Source organism: Physcomitrium patens, chromosome 2 (genome assembly GCF_059467195.1).
Source record: "Physcomitrium patens ecotype Gransden chromosome 2, ASM5946719v1, whole genome shotgun sequence".
NCBI lineage: Eukaryota > Viridiplantae > Streptophyta > Bryopsida > Funariales > Funariaceae > Physcomitrium > Physcomitrium patens.
The window spans coordinates 4,124,714-4,148,663 of record NC_143411.1 but is presented as its reverse complement, the minus strand read 5'-3'; the positions used below and the strand labels follow the sequence as shown (position 1 = coordinate 4,148,663).

Genomic DNA, 23,950 nt, shown 5'->3' with positions numbered 1-23,950 from the left:
AATGCGTTGTATCTTGCCATCTATTCGAGGAAGAACATGTCATTCTTGAAGATCTTCATCTCGATTGCATCGTCTTAAAGGTTGTGACAATCGTAATGCCTCGTCCGACCCGTCAACAAATGAAGGCTCTTGAGTCGAATCCGTTGGTTGTTGGTTCTCCATCTCCTAAGCATTACAACTACATAGAAGCTATGAATAAGGATTGAAAGTAGAATGTTATCTTGCCTAGATGTTGTTTCTTTTATAAAGAAGGTCTTCATCTTTATTTTGATAGATGTTGTCGATGAAAAGCCTCCACTGCCTTTGCTGCATTTGCAAGATTCTATATTAGCTCCCATGTGCATTCACTAATATCATATCCGCACCAATAGACAAGATTTTGTAATTTATTTTGGCGTCGCTTTGAATCTAAGACTTCTTCTACTTCAAACTCTTCATTATTGTCCACTTCTATAAGAGGAGGTGGAGCTTGTCGTCTTTTTGGTATGTCCACTATCTTGTATGGTTTAAGAAGAGACACGTGAAATACTGGATGGATTTTTATTGACTCCAGTAGATGTAAACGATATGCAACTGGATTGATTTGTGCAGAAATAGAAAATGGTCTTAGCCTTCAATAGTCCAACTTGTCACAAGGACGAGTGGTCTTCATATTGTGATGAAATAGCCATACCTTATCACCCAAGATGAATGATAGGTATTCCTTTCGATAGACATCCGCATTGACTTTTTGTTGTTCTTCAGCCTCTTTTAACTGCGCCTTCATTGTTGCATGTAGCTCTGATAAATGAATTGCCAAATCTTTCGCAGCAGGATTATCAACTTTTAAAAAGTCAAAAGTATCAAGTCGTAGATGATAACCATAATTAGCAAAGAAAGGTGTTTGTTTTGTAGAAGAATGTACCGTGTTATTGTAAGCAAATTTTGCCAATGGCAAAAGAGTTGTCCAATCATCTTATTGGTAGTTAATGGTACATCTTAAATATTGCTCCAAAACTTGATTAACACGCTCCGTTTGTCCATCAGTTTGAGGATGGAATACCCAAGATAGTTTTATATCCACTTTAAGAATCTTGAAAAGAGTCCGCCAAAATCTTGATACAAATTGAGTTCTCCTATCTGATATAATATCCTTGGATAATCCATAATAGCGATAGATATTATCAAGAAAGAGCTTAGCTATTTTTTCACTTGTGATAGATTGTGTACATGGTAAAAAATGTGCCATCTTGGTAAAACGATCTACTATCACGAATATAGAGTCATAAGAACCTGAAATTGGAAGATCCATAATGAAGTCCATAGAAACAAAAGACCATGGTTGTTCTGGAATGGATAATGGCTGAAGAAGTCCAAAAGATTGATGACGAGGAGTTTTTTATCTTGAGCAAACATCACATGATTGTACAAAATCTTTGACTACCTTTTATATTTAAAGCCACCAAAAATCCCGAGATATCAGCTCTAAAGTCTTATTATATCTAAAATGTCCTACTGCTAGGAAGTCGTGACGAGCTTGAAGAATAAGTAAACGTGCTTCTCCTTCTGGAAAATATAAGCATCCTTCGAAATAGAGTAGGTTGTTCTTGAATTCAAATTTAGAGGGATCATGAGATTTAGAAGAATTATTCTTGATATCATGAACAAGAGGGTTTGAAGACATACTTAACTTGACTTGCTTAAGAAAATTTAAATCAATAGTCAATGTTGATTTTATTGTTCAAAGATGAAATTACTCCGACTTGAAGAGAATCGTTCTTTGTTGCTCAAAAGCTGCATCTCCTTCTTTTGGTGCAAGATAAGAACATCTAGACAAGGCATCAGACAAACCTTGTTGTTTTCTTGGCCGATAAGTGATGATGAACTTGAATCTTGATAAAGACATGCTCTAACGAACTTGACGACAATTTAATATACGTGTTGACATAAAATACTCGAGGTTCTTGTGATCCGTATATACGGTGACTGGACTGGAAGCGCCTTCTAGATAATGATGCCATTCTTGAAAAGAATCCACAATTGCAAGAAGTTCTTTGTCATGGATCTCATAATTGATTTCTGTTGTTGAGAATTTTCTTCAATGAAAGGCTACTAGATGAAGTTTGTCATCTGTTCCCATTTGTGATAAAACCACACCCACAACAAAGTCTGATGCATCTGTTTCCATAAAGAATGCTTTGGAAAAATCAACACGATACAAGATTGGTGCAGAAACAAACGCTGTCTTCAAAGATTCAAAAGCAACTTCTGCTTTTTCATTCCAATGGAGTTTGTCTTTACAAGTCAAACGTGTAAGTGGAGCTACAACTCGAGAGAAGTCCTTGATAAAGATCCGATAGTAGTTGGCAAATCCCAAAAAACATTGGACATCTCTTACCGTTTTTGGGATCTTTCAATCTATAATAGTTTGAACTTTCTTAAGATCCATCATAAGTCCATCATTTGAAATGATGTAATCTAAGAAATTGACTTGAGTAGTGTGGAACACACACTTTTCTATCTTGGCATAGAGTCTTGTATCTCTTAATTTTTGTAATACACGACGAACATGAAGTTCATGTTCGTCTCGATTCTTAGAATAGATCAAGATGTCGTCTAGATAACAGATCACAAAATCGTCCAAAAACTCTCGAAAAACATCATGCATTAGATGTTGAAAAGTTGCTGGTGCATTTGTAAGTCCAAAAGGCATGATGTTGTATTCAAAATGTCCATACCTAGTTCGAAACGCAGTCTTTCATTCATCTCCTTCTTTGATGCATACTAGATTGTATACTCCCCGGAGATCTATTTTTGTATAGATCTTAACTTAATACAGCTGATCAAGAAGTCCAGATATTAAAGGTAGTGGATACCCGTTCTTGATGGTAATCTTGTTGAGTTCTCCACAATCAACACACATCCACAATGATCTATCTTTTTTCTTCACAAATAGAATTGGAGCTCCTACTGGAGATTTAGAATGGCGTATGAAATTCTTGGCTAGATTTTCTTCAATATACTCCTTGAGTTCAGCCAACTCATTTTGTGATAAACTGTAGATTGGTCCGAATGGCGGTTGTGCTCCTTCTTGAAGGTCAATTGAGCAATCATAGGGATGATGTCTTGGGAGTGTATCCGCATTCTTTTTTTTCGAATACATCTTGAAATTCTTGATATTGGCTTGGAATGCCATTTGAAGTCTTTCCACCAGTAAAAACGGGTGTGGCATAAATAATATATGGTGATTCTTTCATAGCAGCATGCAAGAAAGCTTTTGCACCTATAAATACAGGTTTAATTGAAGTGGACTTATGACTCTCTACTTGATTAATTATACTATTAGTTATACTTTTAGAGAAAGTAAGAGTTCGAGAAATCCAATCTATTTGAGGGTTGTATTTTTCTAACCACGATAAACCTAAAATGACTAGATTAGAGAGAGATCTAATGATATTAAATACTACAAAGCTATTATGACCATTGATTATTACTTCTATAGGAAGGATTTCGTGAGTAATATCTCCAGAAGACAATAGACGACCATCTATGCCTTCTACATGAACAGGGTTTGTTTTCTTTACTAAAAAAAATGCTATATCATTTAGTAAATTCTTCATCTAAGAAGCACGCCGAGGCTCCTGAATCTAACAAGGCAGAGACTTTGTAATATTTAGGTCCTAAAATAACATTTAATGTAAAACAAGGAGAGGGCTCTGAGGAGAGAATAGGACCTTTACTAGATGTTGTGCAAGGTTCCAGTCGCACGGTCCCTATTGTAGCTGGACAAATTTGTTTTCTGACATATTATCTTCTTTCACTGCCATACTCCTCATTTTGTGATTACGTCATTTCTTTAGACAATGTTGAGCAGTGTGTTTTGGTTCTCCACAATATAAACATAATCCTTCTTAACAATGACGAGTCTTTTCTTGCTCAGTAAGAGGTTTGAAACATACTGCATCAATTTGCATATCCTCTACTTCCGAATGTATGTGTTGAAGAGGTGTTGGTGTTGCCATTGAATTATAGTAATGTTGAGGTCTACTTGTACGATTCTCAGATCGGAATTCAAAAAGGTGATTGTCGCACTTCACAGCAAAGTCAATTGCTTGACTCAATGTTTGAAGATCAGATAAGTTGAGCATTAATTTTTTTACCTCATATTGTAATCCGTAGAGAAATGGACTAATAAGTGCAGCATTATCCCACTTGATATCAGTTACAAGTTGTCAAAATTGTAAAGCGTATAACGTTACTCATCGATTGCCTTGTCGTAAAATATGGATCTTATGGTTGCAACAGAAATTGTATCATGTTCTCCATACATGGATCAAAACTCCGCCAAAAAAGCCTTTAGATTATCCAATATTGGATCTCGTCATTCAAAAAAAGATGAAAACCACGATAGTGCTGAACCTGAAAGAAGCGTACCAATGAATCTAACTTGCGATCCTGGAGTTGGATAGCTTTGGGATTGAAGTTCAATCACAAGTTGCACTTGATTGATAAATCCTCAAAACTTGGATCTGGTGCCATCAAACTTCTCGGGTAGGGCAATTCTTGGTTCTCTAATATTTGAAGGACGTTCCACTATAGGAGAAAGGACATGGTTTGGTGCAGATGTTGAAGCAGCTCCAACCATTTCTATATCTTCACTTCATGCCAATCTTGTTGCTCCTTGTGGTGGTAAATTGAGTTGATGCATCGCAAGCATTAACTCCCTCAATTGCTCTTGCATTTGTGCCATTGCACTCTTCATTTCAACAAGTACTGTCATGATAACACTTAGAAGAGAGAAGATGTCTAATATTGCTCAAGACAAATAGAAGAGAGGACTTGAGAACAAAGAAAATACTAAAGACAATATCAGTTTAGAAGAGGGTAATCCGTAACTTCTAATATGCTTATATCTTATCAAGAAAAACGAATAATCTACTCTTAATCAAGACTAAACAAAGCTCTGATATTGTAGGTGTACTCTTGTCAATCTGTCAAGGACAAGAACTCGATGAAAAAGCAATTCAAACAAGTGAACCCTCACTCAAACAAAGGTAACAAAATATAAATAAACAAGTATGTATATTGAAAGAAAAACTGGAATGGCTATTGCCAAAAGACAAGAAAACTAGAGACCCTTGAAATTAGACTGGAAGCAAGAAAAGAGTTGACAAGAGTGAAGAAGGCTTCACTCTTGTCTCTATATATACTATCTAACTAGGGGCTACGTGGCGACGTTCTATAGGACCTCCAATATATGTTGACTTTGTAGGACACATGCCTTGACTTACAAGGCAAGTTTTTCTACGTGTGGTCCACATAGTTAGCTTGATCTTCAAGCTAACAATATGTGTGGCACATGGCCACCTTGTTGACCACGTTTCTAATCCAAAAAGTCAATTAAAGACACCTATGAAGTCAAAGCAGTGTCTATTAAGCTTTTAGAAAGCTTCGATATTAAATACTATAGAATTAACTTACTTTTAGCTACTTTTACTTACTTCCACCTATTTGTATATGTAATTTCTAGCTTACATGAGTATGTCCATGACACATCCCTCATTCTTTGTATTGCCTGCTTACTACCTTCTTTGAGTCCAATATTGACATTTACAAGAAGATTGTTTGGATGTTACTAGGCTTATTTGAATACTTGTAGTATATATTACCTAGATGAATAAGGTGTGGGAGTTAGTATCTTGGCAATGCAATCCTTTGAGGAAATCATGCAAAAGGTTGTCGTGTATTATATAGTGACCTAGTTGTTAAGAATTGTTAGCCTTATTGCTAATTCCTAGTGGCGAGCAACTTAGAACAAAGATTAGTTTTGTATTGATATGCATAAAATTGCATGAAGTTCCAAGAGCTAGTAACCATTTTTGGTGGGAGGTAAAGGCCTTAGTATTATGAAGCTTTTATCTCATTTTTTGGAATGCACAATAGCAAGAAGTAATTTCTAAGATTGTTCAAGCTTTGCTTGATCAACCACCACTATGAGTGCTATCACATTTAATCATTATTGTGGGCTCAAGTGAAATTCTTAATAAACTTAGATAGAATGTGAGTCATATTTGCAATGTGGGCTAAGGAATTATAACATCTTAGATCAAAATGTGAAAACAAAAGTAGTCAATATATTATGATGTAGTGGGCTTGGAAGAATCAAAGATTAAGTATGTTAGTTTGTGTCGATTGCCTCTAAAAAATATTGAAGAAAAAGAATAAAAGACAAGAACAAAGACAAAGACAAGGAATAAGGAATGAAGAAGGAGAATGGTGATAAAGAAATAAGAATAGAAAAAAATATCATATAACATGAATTCTTGCTTGAGAATGCATAAGATACCTAGTTGTAGAAAATAAATAGAAAATGCAGCAATAAGATGCTACCAAGTCTAATAGAATCTTTAAAAAAAAATTATGTAATCTTTAAAAATCTTAATCAAATTTTAACCAATCCAAAAGAAATTTAAAAGAAATTACAAAAGAACCATAAAGAAGTTTTAAATTAATCTCAAAAAAAATAAAAAAATCTTAAAGAAATAAAAAAAATAAAATCTTTAAATAAATAATAATGATCTTAAAGAAACACTAAAATAAAAACCTTTAAAGAAATAAAAAATCTCTAAAAAAATATTAAAAATATAAATTTTAAATAAATCCTAAATAAGTCTTAATCAAATTTTGATATAGCTCTAATCAAATCCTAATGAAATTCTAACAATCCAAAAAAATTCTAATAAAATTTTAACCAAATCTTAATGAAATCCTAAATAATCAAACTATAATCAAATCCTAAATAAATATTAATCAATTACTATAGTTGTTTTAAAATCTCAATTAAAATTAATCAAATTATTGATCTTGATTGAAATTTCACTCAAATTTCAATTCACATATAATTAATAAGTACAAAATTTTTGAAAAAAGTCAACTCACCAATTCAAAACAAAAAGTTCTTGAATCGCTTGGATATTGGCCACCTTCCTTCTTTGACCTAGATGTTGATATTCCAATAAAAAATTCTCATTTCTTATTTGTTCAATTTCTTCAAAAATTGGTTGGTATGTAGAATTCTAAGTTCAAATAGCTGTCACCAACTTTTGCTTCAATCAAACTAGCAGATGTTACAAGATTGCAAAAATCCTCACTAAACCAAAATTTTAATTATTTGAATTCATACCCTGCAAAACTTTCATAACCGTCAATTTAACTCTTTGATTAACATCAAATTTTACAAACACATTTAAAACTAATACAATGATAGATTGAAAAAAATTCACCTATAAATATGCTATAATCTTTACAAAATCCTCAAAATTGTGACCTTTTTTATTCTACAAAATCCAAATCTATTGAATAGATTGTTTATTTTGAGAAGCCTTCAAAACCTCAATATGCCTTCAAATGACATGAAATCAACTCTGAAAAATCCTCTCACAAGTCTACTCTCAAATCTCACTCTCCAATCAACTAAAGAACCTTGAAGTCAATATAGGTGTATAGTTTGTGCCTTCGGGTCTAATTTCGATCTTGATTCACAATTGGTCCTTTCCAGGTATCAATTCTTCAAATTTTGAGGTGATTTTTACTAAAACCTATTCTTAATTCCTTCCTAAAAATGCCTATATTTATAATTTATCTTATTTACTTTGATTTGGGACACTTAAGCTCCTACAAAGTAAATAGAAGTCTCTTCTTCAAGAAGGCAATATTAGCATTTATTAATTTTTTTCTATCTCTTTGTCTATTATCTATATTTCTAAGATGATTTGCAAAAGTAATTTCATATAAGCTCCTCAATAATATAAGTTTTTCTTTCTTCTTTCACCATATAATCATGTTACAATATGACAATGGAGACAAGAAATGGAGAGAATCAATCATAAGATAGCTAGGAAGATGTGGCTTTAATAACATTGGGATATGGCTTTAACAACACCTAATATATATATATATATATATATATATATATATATAGATATACAATTAAATTATTCTAAATATGAATTAAAAAATTTTACATTGTCAATCTAGAAAAATAAAATAGAATTAGTTTAAATTATTATTTGAAGCATTACAATGTTTAAAATTCTACATGAATTTTTTTTTTTGATAAATCTAAGAATAAAAATATTTCTAAATGATGAATATGTATTGTTATTTAAAAAAATCAAAATAACCTTTGTATGTGTGCATATATATATATATATATATATATATATATATATATACATATATATTTGAAGAATAAATTTATTGTAATAAAATACATATTGATGAAAAATATAAAATATTTTTAAATAATTAATTATAATTATCAATATTTAATATTTTATTGAAGTCTATATTTATTAAAAATTTTATAGTTTTTACAACTAAATTTTTTTAAACATATTTTAAGGTGAATAGTATAAAAACACATATATATATATATATATATATATATATATATATATATATATATATATATATATATATATGTTTCTATATATATATAATTTTTTTTTAGAAGTTTGAGTAGAAGATATAAAAGATAAAAAATTAAAGAATCAAAAACTTATTAAATATCAAAAATAAATAATAAATAATAATAATAATAAAGGATAGAAAAGAATGTTACAAACAAAACAACACATGTATTGATTTAAAAGTAGTATTGGTAAGACTAAGGCATCTCTTATTAAGTCTCTTTGTTTATATTATAATAACTAAATTTTGTAGACATTCTTTGGAGATATTCTAAAAACTATAAAATATCCTAAAAATATGTATAAAGTTTCATATATACTTTTAAAATAATATAAATAGTCTCACATAGTTTTAGAAGTCTATAGAAGCTTTTGATAAATTTTGAAGGTTCTTTAAAGTCTTTAGATAACATTAGAGGATTCAATGAAATTCTAAAAGTTAGTATAGATTAATAAGAAGTAGGACATGTATTTATGAGATCTAAAAAGTTATGAAATGTTTCTAAAATGATTATGGTTGTAGTTTGTTGTATATCCATAATAAAGATTATATTATAAACATGAAAACTTTAGAAGATTTAATCAAACATAAAACAAAATATTCTTTAAAATTATGCAATCACAAGTCTTTTATTAGCATGTATATATACATATACATACATATAATATAAATCAAATTCTTCATTTCAAGTTGTTTAATTAATTATTTATTTTATTACCATACCAACACTTTCTTAGAAAAATATCATGTTGTATTTCAATAGTTGAAAAAGTCTAATTTATATAATTTTAGTTATAAAAAAATCTCATATATGAAAAAGTAAAAATAAATAAATGACAAAATATTTGGTCTTCAAAATGTGTTTTTTTTTGAAAAATTATATTTACATACATAAAAATAAATTGCTCCAAGTTTTCACACAATTGTTTTTGCTTAAAACATGTGAATTTTAGATTCGACTCAGCCAATGATAAAAACAACACAATGAAAAAATCCATCAACAATTACACAACACCTCTGTGCAAAAGTCGGAAAAGCATTTCTAATTTTGTCATCCATGAACTGCACTACGAACGCATTTATCAAGAAAAATGACCCAGTTGTCCTATTTTTAGACAACCTCCAGAAAATCAGGCCATCCTTTTCCTTCACTGTCCATACAAGTAAAGCTCATCTTTACATGTGATGCACTCACGCATCTCACAACCAAACCTCGCCCCTCGCGACTTTTGCCTTTTTTGCTCCCCTTTAATTGTTGTTTTCCGTTCAGTGGTGGGCAGGTGATAGATTTGGAGGATAAGGGAGTTGATGGAGGTCGATATCAATAAGAGCAGAGTCGTTGAAGGGGGGTCTTCACTTCCACCCCACCTTCCTCCCACACAGTGAGGACTTGAGACTGAGTGTGTGAGGGGGAGTGCAGTGTACTGTGCGAGGAAGTGAGGCCGAGGGTGAGTTATTCAGTGAGGCTGAGCTTTGCGGGGAAGGACTGAAGAGAGGGGGGAAGGGAGTGAGTAATCAGGGATTGTGGCTTGCGTTGGGATTGGATTTGACTGGTGGTCGGACTTACTGGTTGCGAGTGGCGCAGGAGGAAGTTGGAAGGGAGGGGGAGAGGTTTTTGGGTTCAGCGGAAGTTTTTGAAGCCAGGGAATGAATTCGGTATGGGTATAGAAAGTTAAGTTTTGGAGATACATTGTATGATGAGGAACCAGTGAGAACTTTTAGTAATGTTCGGTTTTACGATGGCTGTGCAGATTACTGTCGTGAATGCCTTGGGGCTGCAGTGTTCTGTGAAAGGTGGAGCATTGCCCAACAAACATGTAGCGCAGGATTCATGGAATGTTGAGTGCAAATTGGCTCGCGTCACGAGGCTCCCTCGCTCAACAAAGACAGTTTTTGCTTCAATTGGAAATGGGGATAGTGTTGATAGCAGGGAACATGGAACGAGGCAGGCGATGGTGGAGAAGCCGGAGGCACCAGAAGTGCAACGCTCAAGTGAGGAATCGGCGTTTAATTGGAACACTCAGTGGTATCCCGTTGCAGTTGAGAGGGATCTTGATAAAAACTCCCCTCATCCTGCTACTATTTTAGGTCGACCCTTGGCCATTTGGTGGGACAAGTCAACTAGCAAATGGCAAGTATACGATGATCAGTGTCCTCACCGGTTGGCTCCTCTGTCGGAGGGCAGCATTAGCGAAGAAGGGCATTTGAGATGCTCCTACCATGGGTGGACTTTCAAGGGTGATTCTGGTGAGTGTACAGGAATTCCACAGGCTCCCAAAGATGGCAAACAGGTAGGTCAAACCTAACTGAGCTACTCTATAGACTGAGCTGGACACGAATTTCAAAATCGTACACGTGAAGTACATGCACTATCGCTTCGTAGAAAATGCTTGTAACTTTAGTTTCTGTTTCGACATTAGTTTATGTTTCATACTGACACTGAGGGTTTATGGTACTCGCAGCGTCATAGATCGAAAAGGGCTTGCGTATCAGTTTATCCCAGCATGGAGCAGCAAGGCATCTTATGGTTCTGGTCCGACCTTTCACAAGGACCCGTCAACATAGAGGCTGCTGCCAACCCTCCTCCAGTCTTCTCAGAGCTTAGTGATCCAGATTTCGGATACGATATATCATTACGTGACTTGGAATACTCGTTAGCTTCTGAAACCCTAGATTCTATCATTTCCCTTGATCTTGCCCAGTTAGAGAGTTGAGGTATCAAAATTTATAACCATGTTGTTTATTAACCAGATTGTTTCATTGCTTATAAATGACATGTATTTATTCAATTAATTTGCAGGTATGAAACCTTGATTGAGAACCTGATGGACCCGGCACACGTCAACTTCGCTCATCACAAAATCCAGGTTTATCATGCCATCTGCTATTGGGGTCCATGAGCTGGGAACACATTGGTCTAAGTTGATCAGATAGTCGAGTGGTTTGCAGATACTTTCCTGAATTCAATGGAGTTTTAGTACACACTTTTATGTATTTATTGACTTGATCAGATCTTGTGAGGTGTCTGCATGAAAGTGTCATATAACTCTGTTCATCGTGACGGTTAATTTCCTAACTGCCTTATTTGGATTCCCAAATTTGTAGGGAAATCGAAAAAGTGCGGAACCGTTGAATTTCACGATTACAACAAAGATCGCCCCTTCAGGATTCAAAGGAGAGGATGAAAAAAGCGTTGAAACCTTCATTCCTCCTGTTTCTTTCCTGCTGCAATTTACTTTAGGTGGCAATAATAAGCAGCATATTCCTGTAAGTCATGCTCTAGTGTGCTGAGATCTTCAGTGCTAGTCGTATGTTCAAGTCTTTTTGCAGTTAATAGTTCTTGACTAACGCTGGCCTATTGGCGGATGGCTAGATTAATTGGAATACTTCTTTGAAATCATGACTACCAAATCCACAAAGCTGTGACTTTGGAGATTATCTTAGGAAGTGAAACATAAGTCATGAAGGGAAAAATAAATGATGCAAAGTTCGAACAGCAGTCTAATCTTTAAACTGCAAGAAAATTAAAGTTCGGCTACTCCGTACCTTGGCTCGTGTCTTTGAATTGGCGTGTGCACGTATTGGTATACGTTAACGCTTTCATGAATAGAACCTGAGATTTTCCGGCGAAAATGTCACAGGGTACAAATATGGAAACTAGGGAGGAAAAGAATTCGGAGAAGAAAGCGACGAAGCCAAAAAAAGTTTCGCTTCTCTTCCTGTGTATCCCAGTTTCTCCAGGAAAATCTCGACTGATTTGGTCATTCCCTCGAAACTTTGCTACTTTCTTGTTTAAAATTACACCACCGTGGGTCTTACACATGACCAACAACTTGGTTCTTGATTCGGATATGTATTTACTTCATCTTCTGGTAAGTTCTGATCCTTTCACTGTAGGTACTGAGAACTGCTTGAGAGGACTTAACGTAGAGAATTGTGTTGTTGTATCAGTTTTGAATTGCTTGATTTTGGATTAGAAACTTTTGATTGACACTTTATTCATGAGAAGTCGCATCAGATTTTGACGCTTTCAGACCGGTTCAAAATACAGGAGAGAAGGTTGCAGGTTGAGGGTCCGGAGAACTGGTTTAAGCGAGCCTACATACCTACGACTGCAGATGCTTACGTCGCTGGTTTCCGCAGATGGTTAAATGATTTCGCAGGCGGCTGTCCTGACTGGTCAGGAAGATTTGAGGATAATCTGCCTCCTTCTCCACCTAAACGTATTATATTAGACAGGTAATGGAATTTCTCACTTTTTTGCATTTCTTTAATATTGTGATTTTTTTCAGGGTAATTGACTTTACTTCTGGCACTACGTCATAACAGAATATGTCCACCGACGTATATTCTGTCCCATATAAGATTTCGTGGATTTGGGTGCCGCAACAACGAAACCAAGGCCATAGAATTTGTAGCAATGATGGGTGCGAAACGTACTAGCGATAAAATTTATGAGTGACTATTGTCAGGGAAGTTCGTGGACATCCTATGGATTGCCACTTGCAAGGGGAAGGGTAGCGGACACCTGCAAGCAATACCAGATTCTCATATTCATCATTCATGCTCTTTTTGCTTTATTCTAGCAATGAAGTTACAAGGTGATTGGATCATGTATGCCAACATTTTCTAGTGATAAAATCATCTGTTATTATTAACGGGTTCCATTTTTCTGTTAAAACTTTACCTTGTAACCTCTCTATCACTATTTGATGACGTGCAGGTTCAATCAACACGTGGTGAAGTGCAAGTCGTGTAGTAATGCTTTGAAGAATTTCAAAGCCTTGGAGGTTGGACTGCAAATACTTGCAATTGCTCTGGTGGGTGTGGTGGCAGCATCCGCTGTTGTCCCTTTTCGTCCGGTAGCAGCCCTCAGCATACCCCTCGTCATTGGAGCAGTGGTATCAACAATTCTTTCTAAATGGCTGGCTCATTTTACATACAAAACCTTCTACTTCCATGACTACAATCACGCTGTTGTGAAATAGAACCATAAGAGTAAAGATATGAAAAAACAGATCGGTGTCGGTGTTGAATATTGTAGGTTCTCGCAGGTTGTGATTTTTATGCTTTTGCAACAAATTTAACAGTTGAGCTCTCTTAGAAACTTCCCATTGCAGGGTGTTGAGTGTATATTAACAGATATCGATGCTTGTATTTCATCTCAAACTTGCAGATGATTTTTTCTTTGTGTTCTTCATTTCTTCAGGCGGTACAATATCTTGTTTCCAAATGCAGTTGACTTTGATAGATGTCTCCTTTCTTCACCATCCTTCCCAGATTGTGCTCGTTGGGTGGTAGTATCAGCGAAAACCGATGCCCCCACAACAGACAGACTAGAACTCAGAAATTCTGACAATCAATTGTGTTCATGAAACAATAAGAGTCTATGCGATAAAGTGTGTCATTGTTTTGTAGGGGCTCAAACAAAATGTAATAGTTGTGACCGTGGCGAAATGTTCACCGTCGTTGGTCGGAAATTACTGACTCACTGGCTGTTAAATTAGTTTGCCTCTCGAAATCTAGTCTATTTGCCGAGATTCTGTCCAGGTTTCAAGTAGCGAATTCTAGTCGAGCTCGATGGGCTAGAACACTATTATGTCTAGTGATACCCTGCAAGTTGTAAAGCAATTCAACCGTCACATTCTGAATACTAGCTCAACCTTCAATTTGAGACAACCCCGAGCACTAATTCTTAGTTCATTTATAACATTCGAACTCGAAGCATGCTAACCCAGATGATTGCAAGAGGAGAGATGACAAGATGCGCATAACCGTGAGGGTGGGGATTCCCTCAATAACGGCTCAGAGCTGTGAGATCATTCTGAGGGTAAGTGGATTCGGTAGACTGCAAACCCAATCCTGCAATTGCTTGTAGTGTAAAGATCATTGAAAGCATTGAAGCAACACATTCCTGTAATGTATTCAAGTGTAACAGCTCCACGCAAAATAGAGACTTGTAACCAACAAAATAAGTTATCGAAGCGGGACCCCAACGCAGAGCACTTCCAGGCATTGGACAGCTTAGGTGACGTCGACCCACAGCTCAAATTTAACACTATGGATTTACATTGGCCTAACAGAGACCTAAAACTCGAGCCTTTGCCTATCAACCTTTGTATTCCACTCTTCCTGGTCTTTGTTTTCTTTATCGTATAAGCGGGGTCTAGAAAAGTCGTGCATGAGGGAGGTCGAGCACGGATGTCATGTCGGAAACGTTCGTCATGAAAAAGCCGAATAAAGACCAACTTTCCGCATCTGAAAAGACAAATTGTTGTTTAGGGTAGACCTAGGTGTCGTTAAATGTTGTAAGAGTCTCAGTGAAATCAGAAGCCCTGAAAGACGAGGCGGTTAAAAGAGTGATAGGCCCAGCCTTGGGTGTAAAAGACGAGCATTCAGCTAGCATCGTGAGAGCGGAAGAAGCAAGGCTGCTACAAGATTTCGAGGTCAAAATGGTGGGCGCCGCAGCGTGTGGCACAAATGCAGTGACGGGAACCATTGGTGGCCACTGCCGAGGAATATCTTTTCAGCCGCTATACGGCTGCAATTCTGGGGAAGGGATTCAATGTGCTCATGGATGCAATTCCTGTGGCTGATCTTCAAATGATGCGGGTGCTTTTTGGGTGAGTAAATGCTGTAAGAGTCCAAGAAGAAAATAAAAGTGACTACCTGAACCGACAGTTCTATTCAAAGGTGGCGCACAGGCTGCAGCTACGCAAACACAGAATTCAATAGAAGAGAAACTGCGCCAGCAAAACATATCACCATAGACAGACAATTTACCTCATTACTAGAAGGGTTCAAAGTAGTTCCAGGAGCGCTAGACAAGATTGCCCAAGGTATAGCTTACCTAAACACAGGGTTCAACAAACTTGAAAAGAATTCCAAACTAAACAAATCTGAATATCAGACGCGTCTGAGACCAGCAAAACTATCATTGATACTTTGAAACTGGCCGAGGCAACTCCTAGTATCGATAATGAGAAACTGCAAGGAGTTCATGACAAGTTGCTACTGAAAGCTTGAGGCTTTGAACACCGGGTGCGGGAAGAGAAAGCTATTGTACATGGACCGGCATACACACTTTGAAGCTTAATTCAGACGTAAATGAGAGGGAGGTGATGGAGCTTCAATGTGATCTGGGCAATGCTGTAAGGCTAGAGAGGAGGAGCTGACAGTTGTTCAGGAACTTACAAGCTCCAAGGCAAAGGTTGAGTTGACAAAACAAGCTTTGGACTAGAAAACCGCTACTCTTTCTGCGTTAGAGTTAAGACCATAAAGACGCAAAACTTAACCAAAGAAGCAATCAAACAAAGCTTGCAAAGTGCAGTTGGCAAATGAGGTGAAGATAAACTCATACTGAGGGGAAAACACGTCTGGAAAGCTATGAACGGAAGATGGAAATAAGAATGGCAGACCCTAATGAATACGAGAGCTGCGCTGGTTTATGAACCTAGTTGAGAAAATAAAAATAGTGATATGGTGTGAAGGCGAGTAGCTGTAGTATGGCGTGTTTGTAGAAACAAAGACGAAATAAGCAACAAGTAAGTTTTGGTAGCCTAAGTAGTAGACACAATTAGAAATCAACTTGGTCTTTGATTAAGTATGTTATCATTTTATTTTGCTTTTTTATTAGTTTTGAATGTGTGGTGTGTTTAAAAACAAGGTATGGGATATGTTGTGGTTATTATATGTAAACAAAAATATTGATGCACATCATATATCTTTTTTTTTTAAGATTTAAATTTTTGGATTTAAAGTTTAGAATTCAATATTATAAAGGTGTCATAGGATACAAGTTTATAGTTCAAAATTTTAAATTATAGGTTTTAGTATTATATGGATGTATGCAATTTTTATACTTTTTATATTTTAATATTAAAAAGATAATTTTTTAAAAATTTTAGAATCTATAAATTTTCTTACATAAATAACATGCTCTACAAGATTTTAGACTTATAAGTTTATACATTTTAACTTTGCACTTATAAAATTATTTTTATAATAAAAATACCTTTTGTAAGTTTTAAGTTTGTTATCTTTTGTATTTTGGATTCTTAAGCTGCAATAGTGTAATCAAATTATTTTAGAAGTTTTTAGATTGTTAGATATTAAAGATTGGATTAATTTGGTTTTTTATTTAATATTACATATATAAAATATTTTTAAGTTTTAATTTGATATACATATTAATTTTTAGGATCTACTAAATTAGTGGTAGATTTAGAATGTTCTACTAGTTTTTAGATTTTTTAATATAAAGACTTTTACTTATTAATATTTTCTTTATTTTCTTTATTATAATATTTTAACTTCTTAATTAATTCTACTACTTTTAATACTTAAAATTATAGTGTTTTATTTAGAATACTAAATATTTTTAAAGCTTAGAAAGTATTAGTTATTTAAAATAATAAAATAAATTCTTTCTAATATTAATTAAAACTAAAATTTCTTTTAAAATTTTATTAATTCTATTTATAAAATACTTATTTTTATTGAAATTTATTTTTTTAATTACAATAATATCCTATAAAAAATTGATATATTTAATTCAAAGTCTTAAATTAATCTATCTTTTTCTTTTTATTAATTACATTTCTAATGGTTTGGTTAAAATTTTGAACGTGTTTTTATTTTAGAAGTTATTAGATTTCTAAAAGGATAGATTAACCTTATAGACTTTTATAGATTATTATTTTGTAAAGCTGATTTTTGATTGTAGACATATTTTCTTTGCAAACACAAAATAACTAATTTAAGGTGGTTTCTTTTATATTACACATAGAATATCTAGTTTGAAATAGTATATATTTATACTATACAAAATATAACTTATTCAAAGGTCTATTTGTTTACATAAGATTTAGTATTTATGATTTAATATTACAAAGGTATGTTAAAAGTATTTGATGGATTTTTCTATTAATTTTGAATTGACTTAACTTACTATTTTGATGCTTATAATTCTAATGATATAATTAGAAATTTAGAATATATAATTTTTAATTTTTTTTTAATATTTTTAATTTTAATTTTAAACTAAATCTAACTTTTTTTTAAGTTAGAGTTTTAGTAGCATCAGTAGATCAATAAAATAATTGAAGACATGACACGATCTAAAAAATCACAAGATTTATAAAACTAAAAGGCTAATAAAAACTTTAAAAAATTAAAATTTAACATGGTATTCTTTATTATTATTAAAAAAAAAAAAAATCAATTTTAAAAAGATCTATCTTTTTCTTTGTATACTAACCTTATAAAAATAGAGAATAATATAAAAATTTTATAAGATTTAAAAATTCTACATAAGAAATTATGAATTTCTAACTGAGAAGATATTTTAGTAGATAGTACTCCAATATGTGTAAGTATCAAATTTAGTTCACACAAAAATCTCTAAATTCAAAAAATATTAAAAATATATTATTATTTATATTTCAAAATAAAAAATTAAAGAAAAAAATAATTTATAAACATGACAAAATTCAACTCTTATTTTTTATACAAGAAATAATATATATTATATATTAAACCAACAATATAATAATAAAATAAGAATTTATATTATTATTTAATTATTTTTTTAATTACTAATAATATAAAATAAATAGAATAATACTTTTTATTCACATTGACATTAATAAATTGATTGAAAGTTTTCTATTCTTTCAAATTCTTCTTCTTAATACAAAAACCTCTTAATTTGTAAATGCTTACAATTGCCACATTTTTCTTTGAACTTGTTGTTGATTGCAATTCAATTTCCTTACTAGCAAGTTGATTAGTTAGTTTTTTACTTATGGTTTCCAAACTTGACATACTTGTTGATTTAAGTTGATTTTACAAATAGATAGAATTTTATAAGTTTTGATTTGATCCAATCTCCTATTTTGGTGGTCTATCAAACTTATGGTTTACTTAAAATGCTTTATTAAATCGTTCAATATTTAGATATAGAGCCTTTGATTTGATACCTTTTATGTTGACTTTTTTGTGTTTTGTTTTAAAAAATTTGAATTGTTGTCTCTCTTCTCTCTTATTTGTAATGCTTTCTATCATGATGGTATGTTTATAAATTTTAACAAGTCTATAATTTAGAAAATGTAAGATTTTAATTTTTTTATAATATTTTATATAATATAATAAATAAATAAATAAATAAAATCACATAGATTTATTTACACTATGACAATAAAATATATAGTTTATATAAATACAAGAATATCTAAAAAAAAAACTACTTTAGATTATGTATTTACATTAGCCTTTAGATTTATTTTTTGGCAAAGTTGAAAACAAACTATAAGAGCATTGTCTTGTATTGAAAAAAACTATATAGCTAATACTTCACATGAAAAAAAGAAGCCATTTAAATAAAAAATTAAAAAATAACATAGGCTATCACTAATTTTAAGCCTTACTTTAATCAATCTATAATTTTTTTAACTAAATATCTATACTATCATAATCAATTATATTATATATTTATATAAAATATCATCATATTAGAAAAGTATTAAACATGGAGATATTTGTATTTTATTCTATCAAACTAAAGACATAATAGATGATGCTTTGACAAAATATTTATTAAAATCTAAATATTTAAAATATTTAGCATTAATAGGCATGAAGATAAAAATTAGTAGATAATTTAAATATAATTAAAAAATATGGTTAATAAGTAATTATTATATTCAAATATTTTCAATTATATTATGATATAATTTCTCTTTATATCTAAAGTTAATATCAATCTTTGTATTATACACTATATAAAAATTAATAGTATTATCATTATTATGGTCATATATGACTTTATACACTTCTTTTTCTTCTTCATTTTACAATTGCTATAAAAATTCATATGTCATGGGCATATATATTTATTCTATTATTTACTTATATCATTAAATAGAAGTAAATAAAAGTAAATTTATTTCATAATATTTTCTAAAAGAACTTTTTAGAAGCTTCTTGGATGCAACTTTGACTTCACATTTGTTGATAGTTGATTGGAAAGTTAGAAATTTGGTCAAAAAATTAACCACATGTTGATAGCTTACAGAACAAGCTAACTATGTGATACACATATAGAAAACTTGTCTTGCAAGTTAAAGATACGAGTTTTACAAAGTCAACATATTTTGGAGGTCCTATAGAATATCGTCACTTAGCTCCTAGTTAAGAGTATATATGGAGGTAAGAATGAAGTCTTCTCTATTCTTATCAATACCTTTCTAGTCTTTAGTCTTATATCAAGACTTTTTATTCTTCTTGTCTTTAGAGATAGCCATTCTAATTGAATACTATATGATCTTTAAGTGATTTTTTAGTCTTTTTGATTAACACAAGAGTGTATTGATATTTTAATTCTTTGAGGTTTATGTTCTTGATAGTTTGACAAGAATCCTAATTCATTATTTTTATCTTTTTTTAGAAATAATTAAATTATCCTACTTCTATTGTTATGTTTTGAAGGTTGTAGATTATCCATTTTTAAACTAATTATTTAATTTTTTAACATTGGTTTTTTCTTTAAAGAAATAAGATTATTCTTCTTTGTGGAAATTTTCATTTCACATTAAAGGTTGCACATTACCTTCTTCTAATTTAATTTGTAGATTTTTCAAATTGTTCGAAATGGAAGGAAAAATTATTGATGCTATACTTTGTAAAAATAATAATATATTTGTAATTATTACAAATCTTCATGAACTTGTTAACACTCTTAGGATGAAATTTTCATGCATCACTAGTACCAATCAAGGAAACACTAATCCTAAGCTTATAAAAGAAATTTAGAGTCTGCGTCAAGAAGTTGTGCAATTGAAGGAAACAAATAGATCCACCTTATAATCAAATCTAGGAAATTTTGCTTCTACAAGTACAATAAGGACAAGGATTAGCATGTCCAAGAAGTTTGATGGAATAAGATCAAAATTTCAAATATTTTTTCCATAAATCAAGCTCTATTTAAGATTGCATTTCTTTCAATGTCATGACGGATTTACTCAAATTGGATTCATAAATATACTTCTATTTAGAAGTATTATCTTTTTATTTGTATCTTTGATGAAAAATGATTCACGACTCCTTCATGATTTGAATTCATTCTTAGAAGTATTTATAGCCACATTTAGAAAAAAATGGTCAAGAAAGAATAGAAGAAACTAAGCTCTTATCTTTATGACAAGGAATACAGTCAACTATCATATATGTAGCTAAAATCTATTGTTTTGCTTGTAATATGGACTAAAATGACAAAGCCCTTATCAATCAATTTCAATATGGATTTAAAGACAATGTCAAAGATTTGTTATTAAAAATGCTAAAAGCAAAATATTTAGAATAATATAATACTTAAGCCATTGCATGTAATAATTGATTATTTAAAAAGAATGAAGAATAATGATTTGATTGGAGAGGAATAAGTCAAGTAAAAATGATAGCTTTTGAATTTTTAGAAACTTATTCATCAAGACCAAAATCAATATAAATTAATATGGTACGTTTTAAACCTCTTACTTAGCAAAAAAAAGACTTGTCATCATTAAAAAGGTTTGTGCATATATTATGGAGAACCCAAATACACTATTCAATATTATTTAAAGAAACAATACAATCACAAAATAAAGAGCATGGTTGCCAAAGAAGACGATGTTTCAAGAAATGAGTCTCTCTAGCTATAATAGGAATTATATGGTTGGAATCTTGTGCAACTCCTAATAAAGATGTCACAAACATACATATTTATCTTGATAATTATCTAGATAATAAAAATAGGTAGAAGTAAGTCAAATTAGATAAAATATAATAATATCTTGTACAAAGCTTCCTAGAAGCTTTATAGATGTTGCTTTGCTTTTATACATGTCTATAGGTGATTGGTAGGTTAAAAACTTGGCCAACAAGGAAGCTACATGACAACATGTTGACCACTTGTAGTACAAGTTAGACATATGGCATACACCTAAGAAACTTCCTTTGCAAATTAGACATATATCTTATAAATTGGACGCGTATTAGAGGTCTTATAGCATGTTGCCACATAATTCTTAATTAAGTAGTATATATAGAGGCAAGAGTGAGGCCTTCCTCACTCTTGACAACTCCTTTCTTGCTTTTAGTCTAGTTTCAAGAGTCTTATGTTTTCTAGTCTTTGACAATAGCCATTCCAGTTCTTCCTAAAATTTACATACTTTCTTCTATTTTGTCACTTTTATTTTGATATAGATTCCACAAATTTATGTATCTTCTTCTAGTTTGTGTCTTTAGCAGATTGACAAGAGTACACATATAATATCAGAGCTTTATCTTTTTTTGATTAAGAGTGTATTACTTCTTTGTCTTGATAAGACATAAGCATATTAGAAGTTGGGGATTATCCTCTTCTAAATTGATATTATTTCTAGGATTTTTTTTCTTGATTCTTGAGTATTATATTTTGTAAAAATAGATACCTTTTTTTTTTTATTGTGCTAGCATGGTAGAGCTTACTGAAATGAAGAATGCAATGGCTCAAATGCAAGAGCAAATGAAAGAGTTAATGCTTGCAATACATCAACTTAGTCTACCACCACAAGAAGCAACAAGATTATCATCCAATGAAGATATAGAAATGATCGGACTTGCTTCAATATCTATACCAAGCCATATTACTACTCTTACAATGAAACATTGTTCAAGTTTTAAAGAACAAAAAATTCGATTGCTTGAGAAGTTTCATTATACAAGATCTAAATTTTGAAGATTCATCAATCAAATACAATTGAAGATTTAACTACAACTTCAAAGTCATCCAACTCAAGGATCACAAGTTAGATTTATTGAAATACTACTTTCAAGTTCTACTTTATTATAGTTTTCATCATTTTTTGAACAACGTGATCCAATATTGGATAATTTAGAAGAATTCTTAATAGAGTTTCGATCTATGTAAGGAGAACATGATACAATCTGTGTTACAACCAACAAGATTCATATCTTATAACAAGGCAATCAATCAATAATATTATACACTTCATAATTTTGATAATTAGTGACAAATATCAAGAGAGATGATGTAACACTCATCAACCAATTTCTCTACAAATTATAATATAAACTAAAAAAATTGATGTTCAATTTATATAATCCTTAGACATTAAGTGAAGCAATTGACTTTGTTGTGAAATGTGATAATTGACTTTTTGAGTTTTGATTTCAAAATTGCATAAGAAAATTTCAACATTATTACAATTCAATGATAATATCAACAACTTTTCAATCTAAATATTTGAAAGTAGAAGACACGTAAATTGATATAATACGTTTTAAACTACTTACTGAACAAGAAAAGTCTTATGGTCGTCAAAAAGGACTATGTTTCTATAATGGAGAAGCTAAACACGCTGCTCAATATTGTCCAAAGAAATGATACAACTACAAAATAAGAAGTACTGCTATCAAAGATGAAAACATGTCAAAAAATAAATTCGTCCAGCTACAATAGAGACCATACGGCTGAAATCTTATACAATTTCTAATAAAGGTCCTATTCTCTCCTCAGAACCTTTTTCTTGTTTTACAATAGATATTCATTTAGGATCTAATAATTTCAAAGCCTTTACTTTAATAGATTCAAGAGCCTTAGTTTATTTTTTAGATGAAAAAATTGTTAAAAGTCATAATATATAGTTAATACAAAAAACTAAATTTGTACAGGTAGAAGTCATAGATGATTGTCCGTTATCTTCTAGAGATGTTACTCATAAAATATTTTCTATAGATGTAGTAATAAATGGTCATAATAGTCATATAATTTTTAATATAATTAGATCTTCCTCTAATCTAGTCATTTTAGGTTTATTGTGGCTGGAAAAATATAATCTTATGATAGATTAGATTTCTCATAAACTTGACTTTTCTTCAAATATTATTAAGAATTTTTCTAATCCAATAGAAAGCCATGATTCTAGTGTAACCAAATCTGTACTTGTAGGTACAAAAGCTTGTTTGCATACTACAAAAGAAAGATCGTTTTATGTTATTTATGCCACACCCATTTTAAATGATGGAAAGATTTCAAGTAAAATTTCAAGTTAATATCAAGATTTTTAAGATGTTTTTGAGAAAAAGAATGCAGATATTTTTGTAGAGCATCATCCATATGTTTGTTCAATAGCCATTTAGTCCAATCTATAGTTTATCACAAAATGGGTTGACTGAAATCAAGAAGTACATTGATGAGAACTTAGTTTATAATTTTATATGCCATTCAAAATCTCTTACAAGAGCTCATATCTTATTTGTGAAGACAAAAGATGGATCATTGCAAATGTGTGTAGATTATCAACGACTCAACAAGATTACCATCAAGAATAGATATCCTTTGCTTTTGATATCTGGACTTCTTGATCAATTAAATGAAGCTAAGATCTATACAAAAATAGATCTATGAAGAGCATACAATCTGGTCCATATTAAAGAAAGAAATGAATGGAAGACTATA

General features: G+C 31.7%; 1 protein-coding gene across 1 annotated transcript; it reads left to right on the top strand.

Moving 5' to 3' along the window:
• The first annotated feature begins 9,821 nt into the window (after positions 1 to 9,821).
• LOC112278671 (protochlorophyllide-dependent translocon component 52, chloroplastic) lies at positions 9,822 to 13,558 on the top strand. The gene is made up of 8 exons (XM_024512284.3): positions 9,822 to 10,107; positions 10,203 to 10,742; positions 10,914 to 11,104; positions 11,252 to 11,318; positions 11,557 to 11,718; positions 12,093 to 12,323; positions 12,503 to 12,690; positions 13,175 to 13,558. The coding sequence occupies exons 1-8, from the start codon at positions 10,099 to 10,101 to the stop codon at positions 13,437 to 13,439; spliced, it is 1,653 nt and encodes a 550-aa protein (XP_024368052.1). The 5' UTR covers positions 9,822 to 10,098; the 3' UTR covers positions 13,440 to 13,558.
• The last annotated feature ends 10,392 nt before the right edge of the window (positions 13,559 to 23,950 follow it).

What these genes read in the sequence shown, in the direction of transcription:
- LOC112278671 (XM_024512284.3), top strand. An exon ending in TTACGTGACTTGGAATACTC is followed by an intron (nt 11,105 to 11,251) that starts GTTAGCTTCTGA and finishes ATTAATTTGCAG; the next exon opens with GTATGAAACCTTGATTGAGA. An exon ending in TGTATTTACTTCATCTTCTG is followed by an intron (nt 12,324 to 12,502) that starts GTAAGTTCTGAT and finishes TTCAAAATACAG; the next exon opens with GAGAGAAGGTTGCAGGTTGA.